General features: G+C 41.3%; 1 protein-coding gene across 6 annotated transcripts in view; it reads left to right on the top strand.

Annotated features, from left to right (window-relative positions):
• VGLL4 (vestigial like family member 4) overlaps positions 1-20,097 on the top strand; it is a 90,903-nt gene that overhangs the window by 43,281 nt on the left and 27,525 nt on the right. The window contains exons 1-2 of one of the 6 annotated variants that reach the window (XM_027778654.2): positions 269-606; positions 10,812-10,892. The exons of 2 other annotated variants lie outside the window; for them this stretch is intronic. In XM_027778654.2, the coding sequence (XP_027634455.1) occupies positions 525-606; positions 10,812-10,892 (163 nt within the window). In that variant the 5' untranslated portion in view covers positions 269-524. Of the gene's footprint in view, positions 1-267; positions 607-1,322; positions 1,400-10,811; positions 10,893-20,097 lie in introns of those variants that run through there. 3 more of the 6 variants (XM_013294611.3, XM_005231668.4, XM_055806830.1) reach the window with 3 other exon arrangements.

Genomic DNA, 20,097 nt, shown 5'->3' on the forward strand with positions numbered 1-20,097 from the left:
GTTTGGGGCCGGGTGCTGTGCGGCAAATATCCGTGACACCCGCGGAGCCCCGGGGAGGCGCCGGGCATGCTCACTCCTCCCCCGAGCGCCGGAGGAAGCTGGGTTACATACGAGTCATACCAAGCATAGCCCGCATGTCAGCGCAGTGAACTTGCAGCGGGCTGTGAGCACAACTGCTGTGTCTTTGTCCTAGGAAATTCCCCTTGTTTCGTGGTTTTTTTTTTCCCCCGCCCCCCCCCCCCCCCCCCTCGTGTGTGTGTGTGTGCGTGTGTGTTTTAATTGGAAAAAAAAGAAAAGTTTTTAGACAGTCTTCTTTGTCTCGAAGGGCACGGTATACTTTAGTTTCCAGAAGTCTGGAGGGGGGAGCGGGCTTGCACCCCTCCGGCGTGCCGCGGCGGTGCTTTGTTGTGCGGAGCTGAAGGCTGGGCCGTGTGCCGGGCAGCCGGGCACCGCCGCCGGGCCCCCTCCTCCTGCCGCCACCCGGGCCAAGGCGAGCCAGCCGGTCTGTTCTGCCAGCCCGATAAATGCTGTTGATGAAGATGGACCTGTTGAACTACCAATACTTGGACAAGATGAACAACAATATTGGCATTCTGTGCTACGAAGGTAATGGGGCGGTTGCACGGAGCGACGCTGGCCGGGCGCTCGCTGCGGGCGCGGTGCGGGGGCTGCCGGGGGGCGCTGCCGGGGGGGGGCTCCGCGCCCGCCCTGGGGCGCTTTGTGCCAGGGCAGGAAGGGTTTGGGTTTTTTTTCCATTTTTCTTTTTTTTTTCTTATGTGTTTCGGGTTGGGGTTTTTGGTTTTTTTTTTGGTGGTGGTGGTTTTGGTTGTGCGTGGGGGGTTTTTTGTTGTTTTTTTTTGTTTTGTTTTGGGTTTGTTGTTGGGTTGTTTTGTTGTTGTTGTGTGGGTTTTTTGTGTGTGGATTTTTTTTTTTTTTTTTTTTTTACTAGGAGTGTTTTCAGCGTGATTTTCCTCTTAAAGAAGCTGCCGTGGGGTGGGTGGGTGTGAAGGGCCGCGGTGCTACCAGGGCAGGCAGACTTTCTGTCCGCGATGTCTCTGGCTGTAGAAGGAGCAGCCCGGGAGGCGGTGTGCGGGGGGACTGGTGGGCGTGAGGCGGCCCGTGGGTGCGGGGCTGGGGGCCGTGGGTGCGGGGCCGCCCATTGTTGGCTGCCCAGGGGCCGTCGGCCGCCCCCCCTGCCCCGCGGCCGCCCCCCGGCCCCGCTGGGGGGAATTACCCAACTGGTTGGAAAACGGGATTTTATTTTATTTTTATTTTTTTTTATTATTTCTCTTTGCCGGACTCTACATTTTCTGTCTCTCCAGCTCTTGTGGGCCAGCCTGCGCTGTCCCCGTTGTAAGTGTTGCGGGCCCTGGCTGGACCTGTTGTCCGAGGTAACGGGGTACGATCGGTTTTCTTAATCTAGTGGAGTTTTTTATCTACGTGCAGTTTGCAGAAGTGGTTATGGCTTGGCTTTGCCTGGAAAGAAAGGCACCACTGAGCTAATTCAGCTTGGCAGTGGAACTGTTTTCGCTGCAGCCACACACAAGCATTGCAGAAACCTTTCTTCTGATTCAGCAGGAACATTTTCCATGTTCCTTTGGAAAATAAAATTGCTGGAGTTGTCAGGGCAGAACCCATAAGGAGCGTACGTGGGACTCAGAGCTATCTATTCATACTCTTCAGAAAAAGACCAGGCCAGGAGGTGAGGGAGCTGAACCTCACTTTGGAAAATACCGTCTTTTCTATCATTAAACCAGCATGGCCACATTTCTTTCCTTCAGGAAGTGGAGGGGCTCCCTGCAGAACTCTTAATGTCTCTATTTCTTTTTTCTTCTTTCCTTCTTCCTTCCTCCACAAACATGTATGTATTTGCTTGAAGAAAGCTCTTTAACAGAACATTGGGCTTGCCAGTATAGAGCTGGGATTCAAGAGAGTCGAATTTTTAAGCTCTTTTCTTATCCTGTGCTTTTTTCATTAGAGCAAGAAAACTAGTTAAGAAAGAAAGAAGGGAAAAAAAACCCAGAGAAAACCAACTTGCAGGATCCTTTGACTTTTTCATTGCTCTCTGTGGTAACCAGTGCTTTCTTTGGAAGCAGTTGACAACTTCTGATGAAGACCATGAAGTTCTGCATAAAATTCTATTTACGTGTTCCTGAGTGTTTTGTTGACTAAGGCAGAAAAAACTGTTTTTTTGGCTCATTAGTTCAATTCATTGTAATTATGCCTAATATTTATGGAAGGTTCTTTCCAGCCCCTTTTTCCCCCGCCCTCTTCTCCAATAATTGTTATTTAACCAGATCTTAGCTTTAATAGTTCAAAAGCAAAAGAACAGCTTAAGGAAGACACTCTACTGTAGCAGTCTTTGTTTAGTTTAAGCATCTGTTGCTATGTTCGTTATTCTGGAAGTTAACATTTTTATCATTAAAATAAACACACACAAAATGAAGAAAAGAAAAGCAAAACTTCAGTGGTGTTTATAGTGAGGTGTTTATATCCCAGTGGTTTAAAAAGTATAAACACTGGCAACATCTGCACTGAACTCAAAGGGTGTTTTAGAGATGCCTACAGATCTTCCATGCCTCTGCCATAGTATTTATTTTATGAGTGAGTTGTGTCAGCAGTGGTGGCTCTTTTCAGAGACGCTGCTGTGGTAGTAACTACATTGACAACAAAGTGCCCTTTCAAACTCAATTAACGAGGATTTATTGAAGGTCTTACTTGAGCTCCTAATAAATAGACATCTTCCTGAAAAGTACTTTTGTAGAAGTAGGATAAGATACAAATATATTGTATGATGTGAAAATAGGTTTGAAATTTCAGAGGAAAGAGTTATGAACGTATATGCCACAAGAAATGAATGAGATCTGTTCCTTATTCCTTTAGATGCTCTCTTGAAACACTTGCTTTTGCTTACTGAGGTAATTGCTATGCTGGTGAAATATGTTATTATCGTTTTATGAGGTTTACTAGTGGTTTTAATCTTTCACCTCTGGCACAAACCACTGGAACTATGTGCTGTTGATTTGTAGCTGCAGCTTATCCATAAGGGATGTATCGGTACATGAGCAATAGGAAAAGTGCTTCCATCGTGTGCATTTGGCAGCCCTTTAGCTCAGCATCGAGTGGGAGAATATAGTTGGCATCCCAAGAAGAGTCCTGCTTTCTCCTGGCCCGCAAGAGTCACAGATAGCGATTCGTTGTCTCTAAGCTTCAGGCTACTGAGGTAATGCTAGCATTTGGTTAAGTCTTCCTTGACTGGGAGGTGCAAGAAACCTCAGCTGTGTCTTAACTTCGTTCTGTTCCCGAGTTATGTAATTCATGATCATGCATCAGTGAGTATGGGAAACTTACTGACGGGGTGCTGCTCAGTTCATGAGATGTGTTTCTGGTTTTGCCTTACTCTGTGGAGGTGGGAGAAGAGGGTAGAACGGTGAGTAATGTAGGTGGGATCTGCTTTATGCATAGGGAAGTGTCCTTTTGTTGGGGCTGGGGACGGGACGTGGGAGATCCAGAAGGTCTCCCGTTAGCTGCTAAGGAGTAAGGGTGTGTTTCAGATTTAGTTGACTGCTTTGTAGGACTGAAACTTAACTGAAGTTGACTGTTTTCTCAATTATTATTGTGAGGTTGGTCTAACAATGACACACGCTGCCCAGCGAGGTTGTGGAGTCTCAGTCTTTGGAGATACTTAGATCCTGACTGGACATGGCCCTGAGCAACCTGCCCTAGTTGAGGCTGGTTTTGAGTAGGAGGTTTGGACTAGATGATCTCCAGAGGTGCCCTCTAGCCTCAACACTTCTGTGATTCTGTAATACGATGGAAAGTTCTATGCACTGGTATAATTAAGACAGCCACAGCCAGCAAAAGGATTATAACCAGAGATGAGGTGAGAGAGGGTTTTTGAAAGGGGCTCCATAACTCTGAATCGCAGAATAAAGCCATTTTGTTTCCTTATGGTTGGTTGTTTTATACTGGTGATTTGTGTCTTTCTGAGTGTTTTTGTAATCCTTTTGCTAGCTTTGAGCTCTTCCTGATGCCCCGTGATAATCTAAACTGTGATTGATGCTTCTGGAGTAAAATCTTAATTTTTAACAACGTGGTGGCTTTTTTCAGCAGCTTGCATAAAAAAGAATGTTTGAGGTTTGTCTCCCTCTCTGGTAGAAAGAAAATTTTTAAACCATTCTAATGAGACTGTTTAGTGTTCGCCAGCAGGAAGGTGACAGTTACATTAGCAACGATCAACCATTTCAAGCCATTTATTGTAATATATTTGGCGCAGTGAGAAAGAAAAGTAGTAGTAATTGGAGAATTGTTGACACAGCATCTGGATGCTGATTTTTAGCATGAATACATCTGATATCCCCCTACTAAACATTTGCTGGCAGTTTTCAACAATGGCCTGTTTAATGAGTAGTGCTTTCATACCATTGTTTTCTTCCTAATGAGCTCGGAGACATCAGAAAACTCTTGGGAGGCAGTTGTCCTCGCCGAGGTGCAAAGGCCAGGAAGCAGAACCATTCTGTACCAGTCTGGCATTCCCCGGGCTTCGTATCGAATGACAAGCACTTGATCCGGGCATGGATTCAGAGGTAGAACATCTGCATCTTGTTTTGCAATGGAAACTCACTTAACTTCAGCTTAATATTCTTTCTCAGAGAGCCTTGTGTGTGAGGTAATGGCAGGAGGGCTCAGAGTTAAACAAAACAAATCGCAGGTGATCTCGGCTTTGAGTGGCGCAGGGGCAGCCGAGCAAGTTTTGGCTCCTCGTTTCCAATAGAATATGTATGAGAAGGTGCAGTTTCCAAGTAGAAGATTTGTTTCATTTTGTTGTTTATCTGAGGGAGTGTACAGATGGTTGTGTGTTGGAAGGCAGATTTCTGTCTTCCTTCCTCTCTCTCCCATTTTCAAATGCTTTGTGTTATTACTGCATTCTCAAGGCTTGAACTGCTGTGCTGGGAAAGGTATAAAGAAATGCAATAAGATGCTAAGAAATCCCCCAGGCATGTTATGAGACTTGGAGCACTCAAAATAGTTATACGGAGTTCTCTGGACAGTCCAGAAGACTGGATTTTTAATTTTTTTTTTTAATGAAGAAAATTGGATCCAGATTTCTAGAAAAACGCCTCTTTTCGGTTTCAGGACAGCTTACTTTAGTTAGTGGCATATTACATAATTATTTCACTGACTTCCTGTAACAATGAAGCATTGGCTGGCAGCAGCACTGAGCTTGCATAGCTGTATTATCTTCCTAGGGCACTGCAAGGCGTTTGGAGTATGTGTGTCTGCCCCAAAAGGCCAGTTGAGATGTTTTGATATCAAACGAGGAGCCTGAAACAGATTCTGCTAAGTTCATTTGCTTTTTAACAGAATTTAACGTGCTTTCTTAAGTTCTAAAGAATAGTTTCCATCAGTTTTCTTTGCTGACCTTGCATTTTACTCAGGGTTTGTAACATCAGTTTCTCCTATTAACTTCGAAGTTTGGTTTAGTTTCTAAATATATAAAGTGACTTTAACACTGCTTTTCTATTAAGAATTAGTGGAATAATAAAAGGAGTCGAAACGTCCTTCATGGTGAATTAAGTGTTCTTATTTGTAATGTAGTATAAAATTTGTGTTCAAAGTCATGTAAATTGAGATGCACCTACAGAATGTTCCCCATTTATACAGCATTCTGTGGGTTTTGCTTTTTCAATTTCTTTTAGCTTCGGGGGAAAAAAACCCCAAAGAGCTCCAACTTCACAGTTGGACTTTTCTTACTCATTTCCTCCTACCATGAAGTTGGGAATGGTCCTCTTCAGTACTGACATCAAAATTCAGTTTATTTTCCTCATGTATCAAAGGCAAGATAGATTTAGGTCATACTTGAGCGTTTTGGTTTTTTCCCCTGGAGTTCTGTTGTTCTCCTTACCCTTGATGCTAGTTCAGCATTTGTACTGAGAATTTAAACAGGGAGTTTGAGGGTTATCCCACAACTTTCAATAGATAAGGTAGGCAGCACATTTTTTCCGAGCTAAAAGGTAGTGAGGTTGGTAGCAGTAAGTTGAATTCTGTGTTAATGAGCAATTTGCTTAAAGGCTGTAACTTGTTACTCACAAGTCAAATTTGTTACAGTGCCAGGTCTCTTTGGATATAAATCCAGGGATTTTAGGAGACATTGAAAAAGCTTAAATTGCTCCAGAGTCTGAACAATGCACTGTATTGTATGGAGAACTGTTAGAGAAAAAATAAAGCTTGAACAACAGTCTTCATTGTGTGGCATCTAAAATTATGAATGAAAAAGTTCATCCATATGTATTGGGTTTGCCTTTTTAAAATATCTGCTTTGCATGAAAATAGTTGTCTATTAATTTCTTCTTGAGGATTAATACAGATGGGCCTTTATATTTGATTTTGGCTGAATAGACTACAGAGTTTTAACATGCTGCATGCAGACAGTGTGCCAAGAAATTTAGCAAAGTTGTTTACACTAACAATAATCCAGCAGGACAGAGCTTATAATTTTTCACTGATAATAGTGTGAGGTAGTGATGAATACAGGTTCCTGGAGGAGTGTTTACAAAAATGGTATTATACTTTTTCAGTGTTAAGAAATAGTGAGTGTTTTGGGTTCTGATTTCTTTTTTAAAGCCAGCCAATTTTTTTTCCTTCGTCTTGTAGTCTGTATCATCTCCCTGAAAATAACTTTACAAATCAGCATGGAAGGATTGCTGGGCACACAGAGTCGTTGTTCCCTTCCAGTAAAACCCGTGCTCTGTGGAAGGTCACTGCGCTGTAGCACTGCTGGGTGCTGTTGTGTAAGCGCTATGCCGAGGCTGTGGGTGCAGGAACGTATACACTAGAAGTGCCGTGATGCACAGTTTTAATTTCCTGGAGGCAGATTTCCCTTGGTGCTTCGTCTCACAGCTTTTTTTTGAAGAGCAAGCTGGCAGTCTCATGCCTGTCTCTACAAGTCGGTGTAATGGCGCGTGTGTATCTGAGGAGTCTGGATTGAGGGAAGAGCGTGGCCGTAGCTCGTCCGGCACGATTGCTGTTTCGAACAGGCAGTTGAGCTCTTAATTAAGGTTCTCTCTGTCAACTAGTAAAGCTCACGTTACAGGTGGGATGGAGCTGGAAGAGTTTTGTTCTTCGTATCAGTGGTAGTTCGGTACTGATTCTCAGGTCAGGCAGGCTCGGAGCATTGTAGTTGCATGGAAGGAGCTCCGTACAGCTTTTTCTTCTGTAACCTTGGTGAAGTTGAAGTAATGGTGTTCCTGGGACCATCACAGTGTTGGTTCTAGCCAAACAAGAAGTCATCCAGAAACTTCAGTGAGGTGGCAAGTCTTCATCAAAGATCTTTTACCTGTCTAGGTTTAATAGGAATGTAAGTCCTGAAAATCTCATGTAAGAAGTGACACGAGTGGTGGGGACAAGAGTGTGAAATGGAATTTAGAATGTTTCCTTTACCAAACTTTCACGGCACTGTTTGGCATCAGGTTTTTTAAAGGAACGTGCTTTTTTTAATTATTTGCTGTTTAATTTTGTTGTTGCTAGCGGTAAAAACAAGAACTTGTTCAATACAGTAGTGCATGGTGCAGTCCAGCTTCTCCCTCCAAAAACGTTACGTGACACTTTGTGCCTCATTTTGTCTTTAGAGGAAAATATCATCCACAGTAGGGTGCACATGGATGGGGGTAACGGATTATATTTGGGATAAAGTGAAATGCTACAGCCTCTGTGGTGCAGGAGGAGAGAAAGCATGCCTTCAGCGGGTAGGTGCCAGCTTAGTTCCTTCACAAAATAGGTGGCTCCTGTCCCCTCATATTACACGTTGTTACAAGAGTCTATGTTTGATTATTTAAGACATGGTCTTTTTCACTCCTCATCATTTTGGGGTTCCTTGTCAACTGTGAGAATCGAGCACTGTAGTGTATAACTTTCCTCCTATTCTTCCAAACGTTGCTAGCAGGTTCCAGGAAATATATTTGCTCTCCCAGGAAAAGTTTGGAACCAGTTGTGTTTAAAAAGCAGTAGTTTTTCCTGGAAACCCATTTGACAGGGCAGGCATGGAAACCACTCGGCATTACACTTCCCTGGTTTGCAAGAATCAATATTTGTTCCTCAGCGTGCACAAATAGGTTTTTTTGCCTTTAAACATGGGTTGTAGTTAGAAATGAGAGAGATTTAGTAGGTGAGCCTATCTTTTTTTGCCCAGCGTAGGAATGAATGGCACTGTTGTACAGGAATATAAGCCAATTATATGTACTTACTATGTTTCATTTTAACCAAAACTCACAGAACAGCGGACTGGCAATAGTTGTAGTTACCATCTACAAAGTGCCCAGCCCAGCAATTTTTTGCCTAAGAACAGTGAAAAACCAAAGCTGCTAAGTGGATCTTTTGCAGTAACTGTTGTCTTTTGGGGAATGGGTATTTACTTGTTTTACAAGTAGCATTAGTGCACTCTGGTTGCATGTTAGAGATGGTGTTGTGTCTTCCAATTTTGTTATTAAATTGTTAATGTTTGGTACATCTCACTTCTGAAAGTAAATCTTCGATGTTTGTAAAATTAGAAGTTTTGACACTTTCGGGGCAGAACCTTTCAAAGAATTATTGTTTCTTGACTCCAGATTACTAAATCGGTGTTGTGTTCTCTGGGATGCATTGCTAATTGAAATTAAATGGCCATATGAAGAAAATCAAAGTTGTCCATCCAGTCAAAAGGAAACTGTTTCTATGAATCTAAATTGTCTAGGAAGACCAGTAAATACCACACAAGAGCTGGCCAAGTAAAATAAGACTATTTAGTTTTTCTGTTTATATTCTTTGGAAAGTAATCTGTTCTAAAGCAGGAGCTCTACAAAAAGTACTCAGCATATAGGAAAAAAAAGCTGACATAACTATGGCACCTCCTTTGTGGTGGTTTTATTCAGAACACATTAAATGAAGATGGGGTGAGGGAGGTGCTGTATGATTCATATAGGACAAGTTTGAACTCAGCCAGTTTCTTGGGTTTAGTATAAATATTTATGGCATTGAAGGGGATTTTCTTTTAATATGCTTCCTTGTGCTCCGGATCTTTTAGATGTCCTCCTCAGACATCTGGTGTGCATCGCTGCTTGTTTAACCCCCCCTACCCTTCAGTTTTCATGCTGTGGCATCTCAGAGAGCTATCACAGTCACTCTGTGGTTGGCGTAAATTAAATCTCACAGAGCCAGCTGGGAGAATGCTGACGTGCACACTTTTCCTGCTGAACACTCTGAAACCAGTGGCTACAGTTGAAGAGGGGAACACTTTGCTCTTGTCTTGCTGTAGGCATCATGCTGAGCTATTTACCAAAGGTGTCAAAAATAGGAATTCCAGCGTTAGCAGTGGTGTTTACTGTCTTGACTAGTTTCTGTCTCTTAGAAAAAGCTTCTCTTATCAATGTTATATAATCAACATATATAACTTAGCTTATTAGCAAAAAAAATAAAATAAAAAAAATTAAGTTCTCTTCCTTGAAAGTCCTAATTTGCAGGAGTGTAAGTGCTTTGAGATACATTACGCTTGCCTTAAGAGCGATTTTTTGGATGTACTGAGGTTTTCTTTGTAGTACAGTAAACTGAACACCGCCCTATTTGATTACAAGTGTTTCTCAATGAGTCCATTTAGAAGCAAGTGTGATAACAAACGTTTTAATACTCATCGTAACATATTTATGTATTTATTTTTTTTTAAAATCTTCTCTGCAGAATCCTAGTCCTCATAGAAGCCTAGTTAATTCAACCTTCAGCTACCACCGTGAAATAAATAGTGAATATTACCCTTATGCACAAGGGGAACAGAGCTGCAGTTGGCTAAATTTACCTAAGTCAGGGATAAAGCCAACAGCAACATTGAAAGCGCCTTGATTGCAATACTTTGCCGTAGCTGCTAAACTTACTGTGATCTGTTAGTAAACAAAGAATGCTTTTACCTGTTTGTTCTGAGATGTGATTGTAATTGCTCAGCTAAGGAGATAACTGAACTTTGAAACTTGGGCTGACGATATACGGACTAGATGCGCGTGCTGCTGGGCGGCAGTGACAGAGGGGACAGGAGCTTTTGGATGAAAATCTGTTGTGACTGTGATTCATCCGGAGTGGACCCCTTCTAAACGGAGATGATGAAAACTGTTTTGGTGGAAGTAGAGTCTTTTTAGCTGATACAAGGAATGAGCTCTCACAAAGAATAGTGGGATGGAAGAATTTGAAGTTCCCCGGTTTGAGCCGCGGGACCTCTGCAGGTCTGTTCTTTTTATATTTGAGGCCTGTTGAGTTGCGTAAAAGGAATGCGCCCACTGATGCTGGCAGTTAATTTTATATTCTTTTCGGAAGATGAGTTGGGTTAAGAAACTGAAATTAAATAGCAGTCCAACTGGGGCCTTGCAATGCACGGCTCGGCAACAGGCAAGCTGATAACCCATTTATGACCTAAAGCGGTGCTTTCAAACCTTTTTAATTAATGCAGTGTCTCACTGCCCCTGAAGTGGCTGTTCCATTAAAAACTTCACAAAGGTATTTAACAGAGTGCTTGCTTAATTATGTGGTGGAACATCTTTAATGTGTGATGAGGGGTAGAGATCTGCAAAAATGTTTAGGCCATACATCGTTCAAGCAAAATGGGGAAGGATTTAACAGATCATTAACTGGGAAACGATATAGTGATGTAGTGAAAGATTTAATTTCAGGGTCCTGTGGAGCTACTGGATCCTAGTATCATGCGAATGGTGGGTCACAGACATACAACTGACATTTTTTGTTACCTTTATTTTGTCAACCCATCTGCACTTCCCTGTCTTTTCTGTGTTTTTCAGGAGTGAGTTGCTTTTGCAGCTTTGAAATAAACAAGGAGCCTGGAGTTAAGTTAATCAAAGGGAAGATTCAGCTAAAGACTAGTAGGTATAGGGCGAGGAAGACAAAGCCCTAATTAAATCTATGAGTAGAGTGTAACTTTGGTACTGCTCACCTATTCCAAACCCATGACTGTCAAGATAACTTTGAAAATACGTATTTCTGCTTGTTCCTTGCTTTTCTAAGAGTCCTGCCATCTGTGCCCAGAAAACTGTGAGAAAGGTTGTCCAGGCAGCATGTAATTTCTTGGTAGCAAACAATCCCTCCCTCTATCTTCCTGCCTTAGCTTCCCCTTGGAGAGAACATTTATTTTAAGTGACCCTGCAACTTGGCCCCGTAAACCACCCTCCTTCTTGTGAAATAAACAGTCCAGCTATGAATTAGACAGTGCTCCCATCCATGCCTTAGCACCGCAGGGCTGTCTCCCTTCTTTTGCTCTGAATCTGACAACCTCTAGCAATCTCAGCCACTGCATAGTAGTGCTGACTGTAGGAGCAGCCACTGCATAGTAGTGCTGACTGTAGGAGCAGGTAGGAGCATTAATTCTAAAAAAAAAAAATATAATGTTATCTTCAGTCCTTTTGAGGACGTTCTCCGGTACCATGTTTTTTCACAACACAGTCTTCCAGTGGAACAACCGTTTTCAAGCTCTTGTACTCTGTAGCTACCTAATTTTTTGCTGTGGATCTATTCATAGCGAGTTTGGGTTTTTTTCCCCCATAAAATCTTTGTTGCATGTCATGAACCCAAGATTAAAAACTGCTATGTCAGAAGCACAAAATTAATTTTATCTTTTTCCTTAGTGGTGGTATATGCCTGTGTTGTCTGTTTTGGAGGACAATCCTTTCAGGAACAATGGTAATATTTTGGATTTTTTAAATAAGTTTCTTCATACTAGCACCCATACCCCTGGAGAAATTATATGGCAGCCTTTCCTCTCTATCTCATGAGCCACACTGTTCTCTGAGCTTTTCTAGAAGATGAAGCCCTCACAAGTTTTTGGTTATTAAAGCGCTACATGTGAGCAGCATCAGAGGAAGACTATTGGGTTGTGTCTCAGAATAGTACAGAGCCAGTGGGTTGAAGGCTCGACATTATTCAGTCTCGTAGCGCTTCTTGTGAGCTTGAATTCGTTCTCTTCTGCTGACCGAGGCACTGGCGGGGTTGTATCTCAGCCTACTGCCATCAGTTACAGTAAAACCCTGCACATAAGGAGTTGGCAAGCTGACACGGCCTCCTCATTTTCTATGTAAATGACATGATCAAAAGAGTATCTTGTTTTCATCTGAATAGCTCATGTAGTTTGCTCTTGGATTCAGAGTGCTTGACTGCCCTGCACAGTTGTCATTGCTCTCTTGCTTTCCTTTGGTAGAAGGGATTTTGGAGCCCGTTTTGAAGGACAAAGGGATTTTGTTCTTTACAATGGATTCTTTGTGGGAGATGGGTTGGGATTGTTCTGACGCTCTGTGGATTAAAGTCTTCAGCAGTCTGTCCAGTTTGGGTGAAGGGACTCTGTGTTCCTTAAATACGTGAGTCCATTTCAGACAGGCTGCAGTCAGGTAGCAGAAAACCAAAACTGAAATGGAAGGGTTTTTTCCTGTGTTCATTAGGCCAAATGTAATTTGCTTGTTTCACCTCAGTTTAGCAAGACATTATGGTGTTGGTGACTGTGAAGGTGGCAGCAGCTCCTAGACGGGGCCTGCAGGCATGGGATGATGAAGGCTTGCCTCCAGTCTCATCTCCTCCTGCCCTGTGGCAGCAGCTGCTGCTGTTTGACTGCTTGGTGACATGCCATGTGGGGAAAATGCAGTAGCCAAGACTTCTTTGCTTTTTATGTTTTATTTTTTGGGTTGTTTTAGTTTTAACTTTACCATTTTGAAGTCATCTGGATCCTACTTACAGGAATCTGATCAGGGAACTTAGCACGGACTAAGCTTTCCAGGACTTAAACACAGTACAGTGGTGTAAAAAGTGGCGCTACTTTTTTTCCAAATCCATTTCAAAGGGAGGCCACCCATGTGTGCATATTTTTTACTAACATTTTGAATGTATTTGCTTTTGTGTTTGTAGTTTAAACATACAGCTTTTATGTCTTCTCTCAAGGGCCTTCTACCTTTCAGGTGAGGAATTTTGGGGAAAATAAAATTGAAACAAAAGAAACATTGCTTGAAAGTGCAATATCAGATTTTGCAGCTCCGTTAGGAGAAGCTCATTTTCTTGTTGTTCTGAGTTTTTCCATGTGTAGCAAAGGAGAATAATGTGGGAAAAGATGTTCAGAGCATGTTTTTAGTAAACTACAATAAAAGCTTGCAGTATATCTAAAAATAGGCTCCAATTTAAGTAAGTGGAATAATAATTATTTTTTTTTACCTTTGCATGGCACCTTTTGCCTCAAACCCTTGTGGAAGTAACAGCACAATTTATTGGCTTTAATTTTAATATGATCCCATTAATTTTGAGATGTTCACTTGTTTTAAGCATGGTTGCTGTAGGAATACTGACTGTGCTCATATCCACAGGAGGCATTGATTACCCAGTGCAACAGTCTATAGAGTTTAATTTATGTTCCAGAGTAAGATCCATGAAATAGCAGCCATCAGAGCAGGTGGTGTTTCAGACCTGAGTATCTATGTTGCTCTCCACTAAAACAGAAACAAAGGGTGGGTAGCAAATGTTTTCTGTCTACTTAGGAGGAATTACTCAAATTTGAGCTTTCACAAGTTTAATTTCCTGTTTGTGTCTCTTTGCCATTGCATGAAAATACATAGTTACAAGGTATCGTTTAGTTTGTTGAAATACTGTTTAAGTGCTCAATCTAACAGTTTTTTCTGTTGCAACCTTGCTGTGATGTCAATTTACTTTTGAAATGGTCAGGTCTTCTAGCTTTGATTGTGTCTGATAAGACAGGCTAGTCTTTGGTTGGTTTAGCTTTGCCGTCTTTATGAAACACAGTAAGTCATTTAGCCAGGTGACAAAAGAAAGACCACACTGGTCTGGAAACCACCATTGTTTTAGAATCCAACATCTTCAACATGTTGACTTAGGTATATTTCGTTCACAGTTTTTTATTGCTGGTGTTTTTACAGTTTTAATAGAATCGCATTATCACATCGATGAAAGTAAGTATTTTTATTTGGCAAAAAAAATAAAATCCACTTATCAGAAATGTAAGAGAATGTCGTATAATACTTTTGCAAATAAGTCGAAGGAAGCTGAATTCTGATGATATGCTTATTATTTGAACTTTGCATGGTGGTAGTTTAAGGTACATAGTCTGGAATTATTTTCTCTATTAGGAATTAACGTAACCATCAGCCTGGTGTTTGTTTCCCAGTCTCTTAAGTGTATGTGTCCCATAAACATTCCAGCCAGGTTACAAGGTGACAATGGCAGTCTCTTATCTTGAAGCGCCAAGACTGGTGGGTCATTCACCTTTTTTCATGTTTCTAGCCTAGGGACGCATGCCTAGAGTCTTTAGAGATTTCAGCTGCAAGGAGGGGAAAACATTACCTAGCACTGAAGAAACTTAAATGACTAAATTTCAGTTTTACTATATAGAGAATATGGTGTAGGGATACACCAGGACTACTTACAGTACTTAACAATGCGGGATGTTTTGCCGGGGAATTAAATGGATCATAGATTTTTTTGCTGCACAGTAAATAGGAATGTCGTGTTTTCTAAGCAAATACAAGCACGTGAAATTTACTGTTTTCTGTAGAAAATGTAAATTATGCTTCTCCCTTTGTCTTCCTTTCTCTTTTATTCCCTCCCTCATTTGGGATGTGCTTGTTGTTGGGTCACGCTTTTCTGCACCATATGAAAGTAACCTGTAGCCTTCTTCATAGGAAGTGCAATTAATCTGAGGAGTTTAGGAGCTGTACCTTTCATCGGCTTACTCAGCAGAGTATTACTGTCGGGTTTGAAGTATCTAACGCAGGGCTGCTAGTTGGTGCTCTTTTGAGTTTCCTTTGGTACATTGGCTGTCGTGGCTTTTACCTGAACAAGGATTGTGCATGTCTGACCACATGCAGTCACAGGACAAGGCTGGCCGGGGAGTGACGACCTATCTCTGTAGGACAGTCCGTTATTTTGTAATTACTTTGGGTCTTGCTTGCGTGCCAAACCCTGTAGTACTCGGCCGGGCTGGGTGGCCCAAATGCAGCACCACATTAAGACACGTGCTGCTTGCTGTACTTGGTCCGGCTCGGTAGCTCTGCTTAGCACAGCAGCTTGCCCTTCCTTTATGTAAGCCTCTGTAGTGTATTGAGCAAACACAAAATGAGAACTTGTGTTAATTTTTAGTTTTTCTTAACTGACCTGAAATGATTCAGGTTTTTCCTGGGAGAGCTGGTAGAAAGGAGTGTGCTTTGGGAGCAGCCCTCCTTCCTGAGCAGAACCAGCCAGCCTCAGTGTTGAACCGAGAGGAATCCTTTTTTTGACATTGATGTTGACAAATATTGTACACGTCCTTGGTGCTATTTGTCTGGAGATCAGTGTAGTTCAGCACTGATTGCATTTAAATCTTGTCTGCCACGTAATAGGAATCTTTTTTTAGCCATAGTTTACATGAGTACAGGTACTCTAAGCAGAAGGAAGGAATGTTTGGGTTTTTTTTTAGACTTCCAGCTCATGTGTTGCAAGAGTTAGCTAAATGGGATGTTATCTTAAAGGGAGATCTGCAAATTTATAAACTAGTCTCATGCTCTATAATTAGACCTAAGCCCGAGTTCATTGTTGGGTTGGAACGGAACACAGCCCCACCGTCACAACTGTTGAGGTGCGAAAATTGAAATTTGACAGAGGAAATATTAAGGAGCTCTGCCAGAGCAAAGCATTAAAATTTATTCCATCCTGCTTTCTTCGTGGCATAACTGCTGTCCTCCTTTCCCCTGCCATCAGTTTCTTGCCTACTTACCAAGGAGACTCATTCAGTTGGTACCTGGTTAGCAGCATGAAGAGAATTTATTTCAGTCACAGTTAAGAGCGGTCAGCAGAGACTTTTTCCTCATGTTTTTTAAGTGAAACTGAAATACCTCCCCGTCTAAGTCAATTTATGTAACAGTATATGCATGTGCTATTTTGTACAGCTATGCTTTTACAATATGACGAGACAGAACATAAGATGATAGTAGTTTTTCACTGTAAGTTTGAAGGAGCAAATACAGTTACAGTTAGGTCTGGGGAGGCAATTTTGCGATATTCTGCCAGTTGCAATTTAGTATTTTGTATATAATACAGCATTTTTAAGACTTATTAAGTTGAAATCTGCCTTAACCTGTGCTACTCAGCTCTGATTAACAATATGTGCTTTTTGAAGCAAGCATGCCTGCGCTCTGCAAGCGATATTGCTGTACCTAAATTCTGGCTCCTTTCTTTGTGCAGTCGTTTGAACTGAAGAGGAGGAAAAAGTGGGTGGAGGTGATTGAATGCAGAGGTCACTATTTTATGTTCTTGCTTGCAGTGTCAAGCATAATGTGTCCCTCATTGGCAGGCATGGTCAGATGGAAGAGCCAGAACAGAATAGTCAATTTAATCACTGTATTTTGTTTTTGGCCATGGTCTTTCTGGCATACATATCTCTGCACAGTGGTAGCCAGAGCTTGGTTCCAGGAGTAAGTGCTTTTCGTATGTTTTGTAAACGGGAGGAGAGCAGCCTTTTGCCAGTTGTTCTGTACATGTGTATGTGACTTTTTGGTCCTAAATTAGCTTTTTGTAATCTTACAAGAAAGTCAGTAAAATATGTGTCAGATATGTGAAGCAGTAAGTTTGCTGCTGAAAGAAATCTTATCAATTACAATACAAATATTCCCAAGATTTGATTTCATAGCAGTGTTTTATGATTAGGCTGTTTCCATTAATACTGTGGGGTTGTTTTTTTTTTTGTGTTGCCGTAGTTTGCTGTTTTATTATGCTCCCCAGGTAGGCCTGTTTTATACACTCTAAAGGAAACACAGACTACTGTGGGTTTGCTTACAGTGTCTGGCAGACTAATTCCCAGAACTAAATCTTATTTAAGCTCAGTTTAAATCATATCTTTTATAGAATCTGCAATCCAGAAATATAGTGGTATGAAATGATGGCTTTACACGAGGATTTTTTTTTTGTTTGTTAGCTTGAATGGGAGTTACAGAAATGTTAAATGTTCAACAATTATATAAATAATATCATTTATGACTGCTACTTAAGATCTCTTTTATCCTGAACCAAAGATTTACTACAGAGGAGTCTGAATGTATTAATTCATTTTCTTTGGTCAAGCAAGTGAAGTAAATCTGCCTTAAATTACATACTTTTAAGATTGCCTGTAGTCTATTTCACACAGATTTAATTTCTGGGGAATTTCCCAATTTCAAGGGTATCAGTCCTCTTACAATGTGTAGAGTATGCTGTGAAGTAATGCCCAAACTAGGCAGCTGACAACATCTGCAGATTAATTCTGTGGCAGTGTATTGTGATTCTTTTGTTTTGATGACTTGTTGAATTGAGTAATTTGTGGCGAATTCCCTGCTTGGTATTTGATATCTCAAATCATGTGATTTTTGTGCATGAATTGGAATTTTTATGCCATTTATCCCAATTTATGTTGGCACAGACTGACTTTTGTGTTTGAGATGGGGGCAGAAAACATGTAATAGTTCATAAATCCATTCCAATCAATTTGTGATTTTATCTCCTCATATTTGTTAGAATATAGGAACAGAAAATGAGATTATTATTTTTTTTTAATATCCTGTTCACATATATATAACTTCTGTGAATGTCTTGGCTTTTCAGTAGAAATGTTTCATATGTCATGAGGGCTAAATTTTGATCTTGGATCGGTAGAGAAAACTGCCCTTGAAGATCTTCATGTACTTTTTGCTTCCTGGGAATGTCTGGCCCTAAGAACATGAGGCAACTCCTTTTACTAATGAGAGTTTGTCTGCATGGAGGTATTGGAAAAGGTGATTAAAGGTGTAGTGCACGTTAATTGAAGTCTGTTAAATGCTTGTGCCCATGATTTTATTAATTGAGTGGCCTGAGGTCATGGTTAGTCAATCCATGAGCTTAAAGGTAAGAACCCTATCGACAGACATCACAGCCAAGGACATCCCCCTGCCCCGAGTTAATAAATGTGTCAGGAATTTACTCTTGTAGACAAACCCATTTCTCAGATACAGAACCAAAAAGTAAAATGGGAAAGGGCAGTGCTGGAATTTTCTTTCCAGGAGTTTTGTTTGAATCTGTTTTAAGGTCTGTATCATGTTAATCTTTGGCTGGAAAGATGAAGCCTTTTCATTTCTGGATTGTAATTAATGCTTGGATTTTATGCATTAATAGTAGCCAGCAGGAGAGAGGAAATCGGGAGGGGGAATAGGATATGGTAGCCATGTCTTAGTGCAACCCGTACTGAGTTGCTAGGTCAGAGAGGAAGGAAGCTCGCTGCCAAAATAGTGTGTATTTTTTTTTCCAGTCTTTGGTAACTCCTGGAGTTCTCAGACATATTTTAAGACTTCTCTGGTGTCTTGCTATCAAATCCACACTTGTGAAAACATGACCTTTGCTGTTGTGATGTTTGTATTGCATGGACATTTCAGTAGGGATGCAGATACTGCTGACTGAACTGCAAGAGAAATGCAAACAGTGTTGAAGATCCGCTGTTTACAGAGAACCGTCCTGGTCGTGTATGTCTGAAGAGAGCCATGCTGGTTTTACAAACATTTAGTTTGCATGTGTTAATGTGAATCACTTTCAGTTTAGGCTTGTAAGTGGTTAAAATAAAGAACATTCTTGCTGACTACATGTACTTCTGTCAACTGAGTGCCCTACTGCAGTACTGCTATATAGGCAGACACTACGTCACGTTGTTATCTCTGTTTAGCTTGTCTGTGCTTTATCATGTTGCCTAACAGTTTTAATAAAAAAAAAAAAGAAAAGGGAAAAAAAAAAAAAGATACTAGTATGACTAGTTCTAAGTACAGCTATCTGAAAGCAGCAGATCTGGAGTGCCTTACACCAGCTGCTTACAGAAACAAAGAGAAGTATTATGAGAGGCACAATAAATGTGTTTGGTATCTCTGCTTTCAGTTGCAGTGCAGACACAAGCCGTCACAGTAATGAATTTTGAAGACTGGAGTTTGGACTTGGGGAATTTTATAAAACACAGTTGTTTTATCAGAGTGTTGTCTTGCCAGCTGTATGATGCGAGTCTGGTTACCATGGAGTGTGGTCAGTTGGGGGAGACAAATCTAGTCCGTAAGGCAGCATTTTGTGTGGTAGACTCTGCTGTGGTTTCTCTCTCTCTGGTTTAAATTCAAGTTCGGTAAGGAGGAAAGTACTGGGGCAATAAGTTGCCTTTTTATTTAAATAAAAAGCAGTTTGGGCCCTTATCAAATACATTAAGCCACATAAGAACCCATGGCACAGTACAAATACAGTATATGAATGTGCAATTTATCCCTGCAAGCAATGTAGAGATATTTTTCCTCTTGAGCTTACCATATTGTCTGGACTCTTTTGGTTGGCATTGTTCTCTGCTTGCCTTTTGTCTGCAGGAGAGGCTGTACCAGATGCTGAGCACCACCCGCTTCTGTCTTCTCCTGAGGAGGCGCTCAGTGTCTTCCAACCTGTCCTGGACCAGGTGGGGGGTTGGAGGGCCCTTACTGCTCCTGCCTGGTCACTGCTGCCACCTGTCCGAAGTTCTGTTCATTTGATTAATTTGGGGCGAATGGCCCAGTGGTGCTGCAGATACACTGGACGGTTCTGCTATGTTTATCTGCAGGCCTTGGTGTCCCCTGCATAATTACTGCTTCACGTCACAATTAGGAAAATGCATTACCAAATTCAGCAGGCTTTAATTAATTCAGAAGCCATTCCTTTCTTTGCAGAATTTCTTTAAAATGGGTTTCTGTAATTCCAATATACAAATAGCATTTTCACCAGATTTTCTACTCCATCTGGATGTTAATGTATAAATGCTGTTGTTACCATGCGCATAATAAGATGAATTTAAAGAAAAAACCCCAGTGAGGTAATCTTATAGAATCAGGCTCCTAGACGCTGTTTGGGCAAAGGCAAGGTTTCTAACTGACTACATGGGACAGGGGCTAGAGATTTTTGTCTTTTGTAAACACTAGAGTTAGCTTTACGTGGATATTGCAATTGCCTGTGTTCCTGTCAGGCATCACTCAGAAGAAGTCAGTTCGAGTTAGGTGCCTGTTTTTTGTAATTTTTTTTATTTGTAATTCCTGTAATAGAATTTTGTGT

This window comes from Falco peregrinus, chromosome 5 (assembly GCF_023634155.1).
Source record: "Falco peregrinus isolate bFalPer1 chromosome 5, bFalPer1.pri, whole genome shotgun sequence".
In the NCBI taxonomy this organism is placed as follows: Eukaryota; Metazoa; Chordata; class Aves; order Falconiformes; family Falconidae; genus Falco; species Falco peregrinus.